Below are 12560 nucleotides of genomic sequence, written 5' to 3'. Positions count from 1 at the left end.
TTTGCAACCTCATGGACCGTAGCCCGCCAGGCTCCTTTGTCCATGGGATTTCCCAGGCAAGAATACTGGAGTGGGTTGCCATTTCTTTCTCCAGGGAATCTTCCTGACCCAAGGATTGAACCCAGGTCTCCTGCATTGCTGGCAGACTATTAACTGTCTGAGCCACCAGGGAAGTTCTTAATTCAGGATGATAATTAACATTTTCTGAGGGTCATGAAACTCTAAGACATACTCCATAAAACTTAATGATTCCTCTTCCTAAGCAAGAAGGTAGAAAGCAAATACATATACAAATTCACATGTAGCTTAGGGATTCACAAGCCCCTAAGGACTCTCTCAGTATCCATGGATCCTAGGTTAAGAATTCTTGATTTAGATAAGAACAAAGTTCTAATGGATGTCTGTGAAAAATTATTATAAATTGAATCTGAAGCAAATTAAAACACTAAATATATACACACAGAAAAGTCGGTGTTAATACTTCATTGCCCAGGGCTGGAACTGAAAATAGAGTAAAAATCTCACTAAATTGGAGTCGTGAGACCAGAAGGGGGAGCTCTCATACAGGTACCTCTCAACATCAATATAGATCCCAACCGGAAGAAACAAACCTTGCATCTCCAGCAAGAAGTGACACTACTCTAGTACCACCAGCAGGAGGAAGAAGATTTGAAAGATTTTTCTCCTTGCCTGGCAACAGCTTCTGCCAAAGAGAGACTGTCACAATGTAGCTAATGAAAAGACACTAAACTTGGAACTCCCAGTTTTCTCCAATGGACTTTCTATTACAACCCTCCCAACTGTTTTTCTCCTCTATAGAAGAGTTTCTTTTTCTTTGCTTTACCAGATTTGCGATGTCCTGAATTGCAATTCTTTCCTGCTCCTGAATAAAAACCATTTTCCTGGTAAAATAACTGGCTGTTTTATTGTTATGTTAGCAGAACCAATGTTTGAAGGATGGTGTATCTCATCAAAATTAATGTCTCATAATAATTCAAATTGCCAATATCCACTGGATCATCAAAAAAGCCAGAGAGTTCCAGAGAAACATCTATTTCTGCTTTATTGACTAGGCCAAAGCTTTTGACTGTGCGGATCACAATAAACTGGAAAATTCTTCAAGAGATGGGAATACCAGACCACCTGACCTGCCTCTTGAGAAACCTGTATGCAGGTCAGGAAGCAACAGTTAGAACTGGACATGGAGCAACAGACTGGTTCCAAATAGGAAAAGGAGTGCATCAGGGCTGTATATTGTCACCCTGCTTATTTAACTTCTATGCAGAGTACATCATGAGAAATACTGGGCTGGGTGAAGCACAAGCTGGAATCAAGATTGCCAGGAGAAATATCAATAACCTCAGATATGCAGATGACACCACCCTTATGGCAGAAAGTGAAGAGGAACTAAAGAGCCTGTTGATGAAAGTGAAAGAGGAGAGTGAAAAAGTTGGCTTAAAGCTCAACATTCAGAAAACTAAGATCATGGCATCTGGTCCCATCACTTCATGGCAAATAGATGGGGAAACAGTGGAAACAGTGGCTGACTTTTTGGGGGGGGCTCCAAAATCACTGCAGGTGGTGATTGCAGCCACGAAATTAAAAGATGCTTACTCCTTGGAAGGAAAGTTATGACCAACCTAGATAGCATATTAAAAAGCAGAGACATTCGTTTGTCAACAAGTCTGTCTAGTCAAGGCTATGGTTTTTCCAGTGGTCATGTATGGATATGAGAGTTGGACTATAAAGAAAGCTGAGCGCCGAAGAATTGATGCTTTTGAGCTGTGGTGTTGGAGAAGACTCTCGAGAGTCCCTTGGACTGAAAGGAGATCCAACCAGTCCATTCTAAAGGAGATTAGTCCTGGATATTCATTGGAAGGACTGATGGTGAAGCTGAAACTCCCATACTTTGGCCACCTGATGCAAAGAGCTGACTCATTTGAAAAGACTCTGATGCTGGGAAAGATTGAAGGCAGGAAGAGAAGGGGACGACAGGATGAGATGGTTGGATGGCATCACTGACTCAATGGACATGAGTTTGGGTAAATTCCAGGAGTTGGTGATGGACAGGGAGGCCTGGAGTGCTGCCATCCATGGGGTCGCAAAGAGTCAGACACAACTGAGCGACTGAACTGAGCTGAATAATTCAAAAAGAACTTTGTAAGGATAATTCTCTTTACTCTCACCTTTAACAGCTCTTTTTATATTTTTATTAGCAAAACCATAATAAGCTTCTTTGATTTCAGATAATTAAATGCTATAGTCACAGTATTATAACTAGTAATTCAGAAAAGGTGGTGATACAAGTTGATCATATTTTTTTTGGCTTAGTGTCTAATTCCACTGTAGGGTATTTGCTTGACAATTATATGTTGCATGATAATTTAAAAGGAAGATAAATTTAAAATCATTTCATGCATCATACTAAGTACTTTTTTTTCAGAATTTTCTAAGCAATGCAAAAGTTAAAGTATAGGAATAACCATGGACAATTAGGAAATTAATATCAAATAATGATACGACCTGTAAACAATAATTAAATGTTTAAATTCAAACTGGACTTATCTTGTAGAAATTTATTGTTCTTTAAAATAATATTTAATATATATGGAACATCTTAACAGATTAAGAATATTTAAGTTTAAATATAATTTGTAGTGATCATTAATAACTTAATAGATTACCATATTTCAGTGTTAGAGATGTTTCAAATAATAAGGCTGCAATTAGTACATCTTCTTTAAGCACTTTATTCCTTAAGTTCAGTCGAGCATGGGCTTCAGATAGGGAAACTCTAAAAGAAAATTGAGGCCAATCAAAATATGCTGATATTATAAAGAATATATATTTTGGCAGGAAAAAAACAAGATATGTGTGAATATAAGCCACCCTTAAAGATCAGCATATTCTTATTTTTAAAACAGTTTTAGTTTCTTTACAAAGCATTTTTTTCCTACCAAGTTGAATAGACTGTTTCAGAATGAGGAAGTCTCCTGATTTGTTATCAGAGAATTGTCTTTTATCCTGGTTTTTCTTTATTATTCTACACATTACCCTCCCTAAGTTCTGTTCAGTTAAATACACAGCTAGAAAATTAACTAAGTATCTCTTATAGACACGTGCTTGGTCTTTTCTCCCAGTTCTTAACCCACTGGAAGTCCTCATAGAATCTTGAAATTTCAGTGTTGGAAGAGATTTTAGAGAGCAAATTACAACATCCCATCAGATAACTGAATTTTCTATACAGCATCCCAGGATACTTATTATTTGACCTCTTTTGAACTTACCCTAGGATTCACTCAGAATCGGGAAGCAATCCATTCCTTTATTATTTTTAAGCTAGCCTTAAGGCACTTGACGGAGAAGGCAATGGCACCCCACTCCAGTACTTTTGCCTGGAAAATCCCATGGACGGAGGAGCCTGGGCTCCAGTCCATGGTGTTGCTAGAGTCGGACGCAACTGAGCGACTTCACTTTCACTTTTCACTTTCATGCATTGGAGAAGGAAATGGCAACCCAGTTCAGAACACTGAACATTCTCCAGGGTTCTTGCCTGGAGAATCCCAGGGATGGGGAAGCCTGGTGGGCTGCCGTCTATGGGGTTGCACAGAGTGGGACATGACTGAAGTGATTTAGCAGCAGCAGCAGCAGCAGCAGCAGCAAGGCACTTGAATGATTGTTGGATGTAGGAATCAGAAAATCTGAACTATGTCTCTAGAAATTTACTAGCTGTGTGAGTTTGTATGAATCATTTAATTTCTGAGATTTTTTTGAAGCTCTGCTATAAAATGGGGATAATAAAAATTAATAGGGTTATTGTGATTTCAAATAACGCATTTGAAAATTTGGGGACTCACCCACAAAGCTTATATAAATGTAAACTGAAATTGGTTTCACTGCAATTTACACCCACTGGTCCCTGTTTTGTCCTCTGGGATTTCAAAACAAATCTAACACTTCTTAAATGAGACAGCTCTTCAGATATTCAAAGACAACTTTTCTAGTTGCTCCTTAGTTTATTTTTTCCAAGATAAATATTCCTAGTTCTATTTTTCTTTGGCCACATTCCACAGCATACAGGATCTTAGTTCCCTGACCAAGAAACCTGCACCCCCTGCTTTGGAAGTGTACGGTTTTAACCACTGGACCACCAGGGAAGTCCCTCTTAGTTCTTTTAATATGTCATGTGACATGATTTTCATGCCCTTTATCATCCTGGCTGTTCTTCTTGTGACCAAATTTGGTTAATATTCCATTTCAGTACAGTACTAAGGTGTGATTTGATCAGTAGAGAAGACTTGGGGCAGAATTAGCATTTTCTCACTCTTGATACTATGTTCTATTAATACAACCCCAAATCACAGTATTATTTACGGCCCTATTACATTACTTATTCATATTAGACATAAAAATATGAAATCTCAAATCTTTTTCATATTAAGGCAGATCACCCCTTTCCCATGCATTCACACATGTATCAGGGAGGTTGGGACCTAATTAAAGACCTTCAGTTCAGTTCAGTCGCTCAGTCGTGTCTGACTCTTTGCAACCCCATGAATCACAGCAAGCCAGGCCTCCCTGTCCATCACCAACTCCCAGAGTTCACTCAAACTCATGTCCATCGAGTCAGTGATGCCATCCAGCCATCTCATCCTCTGTCGTCCCCTTCTCCTCCTGCCCCCAATCCCTCCCAGCATCAGGGTCTTTTCCAATGAGTCAACTCTTCTCATGAGGTGGCCAAAGTATTGGAGTTTCAACTTCAGCATCAGTCCTTCCAATGAACACCCAGGACTGATCTCCTTTAGGATGGACTGGTTGGATCACCTTGCAGTCCAAGGGCCTCTCAAGAGTCTTCTCCAATACCACAGTTCAAAAGCATCAATTCTTTGGCGCTCAGCCTTCTTCACAGTTCAACTCTCACAGCCATACATGACCACTGGAAAAACCATAGCCTTGACTAGATGGACCTTTGTTGGCAAAGTAATGTCTCTGCTTTTCAATATGCTATCTAGGTTGGTCATAACTTTCCTTCCAAGGAGTAAGCGTCTTTTAATTTCATGGCTGCAGTCACCATCTGCAGTGATTTTGGAGCCCCAAAAAATAAAGTCTGACACCGCTTACACTGTTTCCCCATCTATCTGCCATGAAGTGATGGGACCAGATGCCATGATCTTCATTTTCTGAATGTTGAGCTTTAAGCCAACTTTTCACTCTCCTCTTTGACTTTCATCAACAGGCTTTTTGGTTCTTCTTCACTTTCTGCCATAAGGGTGGTGTCATCTGCTTATCTGAGGTTATTGATATTTCTCCCGGCAATCTTGATTCCAGCTTGTGCTTCACCCAGCCCAATATTTCTCATGATGTATTCTGCATATAAGTTAAATAAGTAGGGTGACAATATACAGCCTTGATGTACCCCTTTTCCTATTTGGAACCAGTCTGTTGTTCCATGTTCTAACTGTTGCTTCCTGACCTACATATAGGTTTCTCAAGAGGCAGGTCAAGTGGTCTGGTATTCCTATCTCTTTCAGAATTTTCCACAATTTATTGTGGTCCGCACAGTCAAAGGCTTTGGCATAGTCAATAAAGCAGAAATAGATGGGGTTTTTTTGGAACTCTCTGGCTTTTTCAATGATCCAGCGGATGTTGGCAATTTAATCTCTGGTTCCTCCGCCTTTTCTAAAACCAGCTTGAACATCTGGAAGTTCATGATTCACATATTGCTGAAGCCTGGCTTGGAGAATTTTGAGCATTACTTTACTAGCGTATGCTGCTGCTGCTGCTGCTAAGTCGCTTCAGTCGTGTCCGACTCTGTGCAACCCCATAGACAGCAGCCCACTAGGCTCCTCTGTCCCCGGGATTCTCCAGGCAAGAATACTGGAGTGGGTTGCCATTTCCTTCTCCAATACATGAAAGTGAAAATTGAAAGTGAAGTCGCTCAGTCGTGCCCGACTCTTAGAGACCCCATGGACTGGAGCCTACCAGGCTCCTCTGTCCATGGGATTTTCCAGGCAAGAGTACTGGAGTGGGGTGAGATGAGTGCGATTGTGCGATAGTTTGAGCATTCTTTGGTATTGCCTTTCTTTGGGATTGGAATGAAAACTGAACTTTTCCAGTCCTGTGGCCACTGCCGAGTTTTCCAAATCTTTCAGGATTTGAAATAGCTCAACTGGAATTCCATCACCTCCACTAGCTTTGTTTGTAGTGATGCTTTCAAAGGCCCACTTGACTTCACATTCCAAGATGTCTGGCTCTAGGTCAGTGATCACACCATCGTGATTATCTGGGTCATGAAGATCTTTTTTGTACGGTTCTTCTGTGTATTCTTGCCATCTCTTAATATCTTCTGCTTCTGTTAGGTCCATACCATTTCTGTCCTTTATCGAGCCCATCTTTGCATGAAATGTTCCCTTGGTATCTCTAATTTTCTTGAAGAGATCTCTAGTCTTTCCCATTCTGTTGTTTTCCTCTATTTCTTTGCATTGATCGCTGAGGAAGGCTTTCTATCTCTCCTTGCTATTCTTTGGAACTCTGCATTCAGATGCTTATATCTTTCCTTTTCTCCTTTGCTTTTCACTTCTCTTCTTTTCACAGCTATTTGTAAGGCCTCCTCAGACAGCCATTTTGCTTTTTTGCATTTCTTTTCCATGAGGATGGTATTGATCCCTGTCTCCTGTACAATGTCACGAACCTCTGTCCATACATTACATTTGTCCTATTAATTTTCTTGTTGCTAGACTAAAATAATAATTTGAGTCTGTGAAGATCTCTCCAGAGTTGCTTATTTACAAATTTGATTATCATGTTCCTGATGTCCTCACCCAAGCTTCTTCTAAAAATTTTGACCAGGACAGAACATATATATATATATATATAGTTTTTCAGGGAAAGCAAAGAGCACTGTTCAGCTCCACTTCTCTAGAAAAGCATGAAAGTGAAAGTCACTCAGTCATGTCCAACCCTTTGGAACCCCGTGGATTATATAGTCCATGGAATTCTCCAGGCCAGAATACTGGAAAGGGTAGCTTTTCCCTTCTCCAGGGGATCTTCTCAACCCTGGGATCAAACCCAGGTCTCCCGCATTGCAGGTGGATTTTTACTAGCTGAGCCACAAGGGAAGCCCAAGAATACTGGAGTGAGTAGACTTTCCCTTCTCCAGGGGATCTTCCCAACCCAGGGCTCAAACTGGGATCTACTGCATTGCAGGTGGATTCTTTACCAGCTGAGCCACAAGGGAAGCCCAAGAATACTGGAGTGGGTAGCCTATCCCTTCTCCAGGAGATCTCCCGATCCAGGAATCGAACTGGGGTATGCTGCATTGCAGGCAGATTAAGCATGGCTGGTGTTAATAGGCACCTGTCTATAGAAGCGGGAGAAAAAGTCAAGGTTTATGACTCTTCTGAGAAGTGCTTCATTTACTTGACAATTTCATAAGACCCATTTCCATCTCTAGTATTTATTTCTACAAGAGGAAAAGGTAGAGTTGTCATATTAAACTTAATTCTGTCTTATTCTTGGATTAGTAGAGTCAAATGTAAACTGAGGCTATGTGAGTTTAAAAATATCTTTTCAAGACAGAGGAAAAAGCAAATAAGATAATAGGGCTTTCAAACCTTTAAGCTCTGAGTATTTGAAATATTACTTCAGAAAACAGCATTATATAATTCTGTTTGCCATTTTAAAACATCACAGTTAATTTCTACCTTCCCTTTCTGTCGCAATTTTTTAGTTCTATGAAGACAGAGTTGGGGAAATTAACTAAACATATTTATCTCTTTTAGTCCTACACTTGACATTTCCTATCAGTCCTCCACTTGTCTTATTTTATACTGCAGTCATAACAAGATATTTATTTATATAATAGATTGTTTTTACCCCTGGTCCTACTTCATAATTTGGGTTGAGATTACATATTAATCTATATCAAATGAAATAATGGTCTATCAACAGAGGACTGTTTAAATTATGGAATAGCCACATCATAACACAGTAAATCTGTAAGGGAGCTATTAAAACAGAATGAGGTAATTCTTTATGTGTTGATAGTAAGATATCATGATATGTATGCATGATTCCATTTGGGCAAAAAGAGAATATCAACATGGCTACATATGTATTTATGTATTATAAAAATATTTTTTTATAATATGTTAAATAACATATTAATCTAAAATATATAACATTTAAATAAAATATGTACTTAATATACATCACATATTTAAACTATATATTTGTATATGCTAGTATCTGAATGGGTAATTTATGAAAGGACAGACAAAACCTCTTAGCAGGGATCATCTCCAGGGAGTGAGATAATCACAGGTAGGGTTAGCAAGGGACTTAACTCATTATTTTAGACTTTTCTTTCACTATGTCCATACTTTACTTTTATAATAAAAATTAGTTTTAAAAAACTTCTCAAGGAACAATAGTACTTGAGTGTACTAAAGTGTTTAAAAGTACAAAGAATAACATAATTTTTTTTTCTAAGCTCAACTATAAAATATCTAGAAAGTCAACTGACTCAATGGACATGAGTTTGAGTAAGCTCTGGGAGTTGGTGATGGGTAGGGAGGCCTGGGGTGCTGCCTCCATGGGGTCTCAAAGAGTCGGACATGACTGAGTGACAACTGAACTGAAGTGAACTGAACTGAACTGAACCACATTTACAAAAAATAATCATTTGCATTAAAAAATTCAGTCAGTGCATTTTTTTCAGATGTACCTGATACCAGGTATCCAATAAAAAGTAATTTAGTGAAAACAAATTGTTGGAGGTTCAAATGATGTAAGGCTATAACAGAAGAAATAATTAAGTTACCTTAAATTCTTTTGGAACAAAGTATATTGTAAATCAACCACCCAGCAATCAAAAAACAAGTGAGACAGTTAATTATACACATCATTTAAAAGTAAATAAAGGGGGCTTCCCTGGTGGCTCAGTGGTAAAGAATTTGGCTGCCAATGCAGAAGATACAGGTTCGATCCCTGGTCCAGGATGATCCCACATGCGGCACAGCAAGTAAGCCTCTGGATCACAACTACTGAGCCTGTGCTCTAGAGCCAGGGAGCCACAACTACTGAGCCTTCACGTCGCAGCTATTGAAGCCCATAAGCTCTTGAGTGCATGCTCCACAAGAAGAGAAGCCACTGGATTGAGAAGCTTGTGTACCTCAACTAAAGAGTAGCCCCCACTCTCTGCAACTAGAGTAAACCCCACACAAGGAGAACCCAGCACAGCCAAAAAAAAAAAGGTAAATAAAGATTTTTTAAAGTCAATAATGATTTTAAAATTGCATACTTACAAATATTTTAATGCAGATGCTGACAGTTTTGATCCACATATAGAATCTGTTCTGATTCTGCGACTTGCTAGGTAATAGCCATGAATCATTCTTTCTGCCTCCAAGCTGAATTCGACATTCAAATTTTTTGCAAAAGCAAGCAGCTAAATTGAAAGTGTGAAAATTCAAGAGATTCAAACTTTATTAAGAGAACCTATATTACAAAAATCCAAAGTATATGGTCATTTTATTTTTTAAAGTTTGCATACTTTATTTATATCAAAACTGATTTAAATATATGAGCCATCCAAAGCCACTGAGCACTTTAAATCATTTTATACTTACAAAGAATATTACAGTCTACCTAGAATAACCTCTTCTTCCCTCTTAGTACAGAAATGTTCTGTGCAATGTATTTGAATGACTATCAACTCTTTGCTTCCAGTGGAATAAAGGCTTACTCAGAGCCTTCTAGTGGGAGACAGCTCCCCTCAGAATCTCATTTCCCTTTGAATAGTCTTAATTCTCTGACAGTTTATTTCTAGAAAACTTTCTCTCATTGGCCTTCTTCCTTCCTTTTAAAAAACACATCTAAAGACCAGCGATGTGGGAAGTACTGTGTTAACTACTATGAAAACAGGCCTTGAAGACTCAGAAAGATTTTGGGTAGAAAATAAGCCTTCAACTTAATGATTATCACTGTTTTCTCTGAGTTTTGTGCTTTCTTTCTTTTTTTTTTTTTTTTAATTTTATTTTATTTTTAAACTTTACATAATTGTATTAGTTTTGCCAAATATCAAAATGAATCCACCACAGTTAATTCCCAGTTCCTCAAGTCCTTATTCTATGACACCATTTCCAGACTTTTCACCATTCACCATTTCTTTTGTTTCTGTGAGTTGTAAAACCAGAAAAACAAGAGGAGGAAACAAAAGAGAAAAACCACCCATAATAAAGTTGCTATTAACTATTATATCTGTATTTTAAATATAACTTTTTAAAAAGATCTAGATATGGCAGTTCTATTTCCAGTTTTTTAAGGAATCTCCACACTCTTCTCCATAGTGGCTGTACTAGTTTGCATTCCCACCAACAGTGTAAGAGAGTTCCCTTTTCTCCACACCCTCTCCAGCATTTATTGCTTGTAGACTTATGGATTGCAGCCATTCTGACTGGCATGAAATGGTACCTCATAGTGGTTTTGATTTGCATTTCTCTGATAATGAGTGATGTTGAGCATCTTTTCATGTGTTTGTTAGCCATCTGTATGTCTTTTTTGGAGAAATGTCTATTTAGTTCTTTGGCCCATTTTTTGATTGGGTCATTTATTTTTCTGGAGTTGAGCTGTAGGAGTTGCTTGTATATTTTTGAGATTAGTTGTTTGTCCATTGCTTCATTTGCTATTATTTTCTCCCATTCTGAAGGCTGCCTTTTCACCTTGCTAATAGTTTCCTTTGTTGTGCAGCAGCCCAGCAATCCCACTGCTGGGCATACACACTGAGGAAACCAGAAGGGAAAGAGACACGTGTACCCCAATGTTCATCGCAGCACTGTGTATAATAGCCAGGACATGGAAGCAACCTAGATGCCCATCAGCAGATGAATGGATAAGAAAGCTGTGGTACATATACACAATGGAGTATTACTCAGCCATTAAAAAGAATACATTTGAATCAGTTCTAATGAGGTGGATGAAACTGGAGCCTATTATATAGAGTGAAGTAAGCCAGAAAGAAAAACACCAATACAGTATTCTAACGCATATATATGGAATTTAGAAAGATGGTAACAATGACCCTGTGTACGAGACAGCAAAAGAGACACTGATGTATAGATCAGTCTTATGGACTCTGTGGGAGAGGGAGAGGGTGGGGAGATTTGGGAAAATAGCATTGAAACATGTATAATATCATGTATGAGACGAGTCGCCAGTCCAGGTTCGATGCACGATACTGGATGCTTGGGGCTAGTGCACTGGGACGACCCAGAGGGAGGGTATGGGGAGGGAGGAGAGAGGAGGGTTCAGGATGGGGAACACGGGTATACCTGTGGCGGATTCATTTTGATATTTGGCAAAACTAATACAATATTGTAAAGTTTAAAAATAAAATAAAATTTAAATTAAAAAAAAAAAAGATCTAGATATGTCCTGGGTTGGATATGCCCTGTCTTTATTTTTCTTACATTCCACAATTCCCTCCAGGCCTTCAGAACAGAACAATACTATCAATAACGTTGATAGCTCTCTCTAGGCTTTATGCTATGGGGTCACAGTGATAAGACAACCACATCCCCCTTCATAAAAGACCTGTTGTCTCTGCTATTGGGAATGTAGCACTGGGAGCCAGCACTGGCCTCCAGTTACCAACTTCTTCAACAGTTGCCTAATCTTGATGACTATATAATATAATTTTTGCTCCAGTTGACAGGTCTTCTCATAGTTTTCTATGTGTACTCATCTCTACTTTTATGTCTTTGCTCTTATTTTTAGCTGTTTTTTTTTTTTAATGTCCATCCTTCCTGTCATTTAAATCTTACCTTTTGTTTTCTTTTTTTCCTTTTTGTAAAATTTAGCTTTAATTGGAGGGTAATTTAAATCTTACCTTTTCTTAAGGCCCAACTAAAGTCTCACCACCTTTTGGGTTATTCCTAACTCTTGCATTCTACTTGATACCTTCCTTTCTGAAGTCATGCAATACTTATAGTCAGCACCACCTAACACAGCTTTAAATTGTCCCTTGTTTCATATATCTCAATTAAATGATAAACTAAGGAAGAAAAATGAACATTTCTAGGAGAATATAAAAGAACAGAAAGAGGCTCATCAATATTAAATACTCAGTAAATGCCTGACTAATAAATCCATAGACTTTTTTTTTGTTGTTTTTCAGGGAAAGACTGGGCAAAAATTTTTCCAGGTTATTAGCATGTCTATATCATTTAGTACCCCAGTTCCTAAAGACTAATTGCTTTTTTTTATACACACTAAAACAAATGAAAAGACCTTATTTTATAGTAAATATTGTTCTTCTTCTGTTTTAATCTATGTGAATAAACTCCACCTTTCAACCTTTTATCCATGCAATTTGGGCTACAAAAAAAAGGCAGGTATGAACAAAAAATTTACTGACCTGTGGATTCCCGCTTCCCAATGTTACAGGCCATTTAGCTATCCTACACAGACACTTTAACTCTATTGTGGACAGATTTCTCAACAGTTAATATTAAAAGGGCTTCACTTGTAAATACTTGAGTACCTTTAATAGCTATGAGAGT

General features: G+C 38.3%; 1 protein-coding gene across 2 annotated transcripts in view; it reads right to left on the bottom strand.

Moving 5' to 3' along the window:
* MCMDC2 (minichromosome maintenance domain containing 2) overlaps positions 1-12560 on the bottom strand; it is a 47449-nt gene that overhangs the window by 3159 nt on the left and 31730 nt on the right. For both annotated transcript variants that reach the window (XM_025001829.2, XM_059874423.1), the window contains 2 exons: positions 9306-9448; positions 2685-2794 (listed from right to left, as the gene is read on the bottom strand). In XM_025001829.2, the coding sequence (XP_024857597.1) occupies positions 2685-2794; positions 9306-9448 (253 nt within the window). The remainder of the gene's footprint in view (positions 1-2684; positions 2795-9305; positions 9449-12560) is intronic.

This window comes from Bos taurus, chromosome 14, assembly GCF_002263795.3.
Source record: "Bos taurus isolate L1 Dominette 01449 registration number 42190680 breed Hereford chromosome 14, ARS-UCD2.0, whole genome shotgun sequence".
In the NCBI taxonomy this organism is placed as follows: Eukaryota; Metazoa; Chordata; class Mammalia; order Artiodactyla; family Bovidae; genus Bos; species Bos taurus.
Note: the sequence above shows the minus strand (reverse complement) of the source record. Positions and strands in the feature narration are given on the sequence as shown.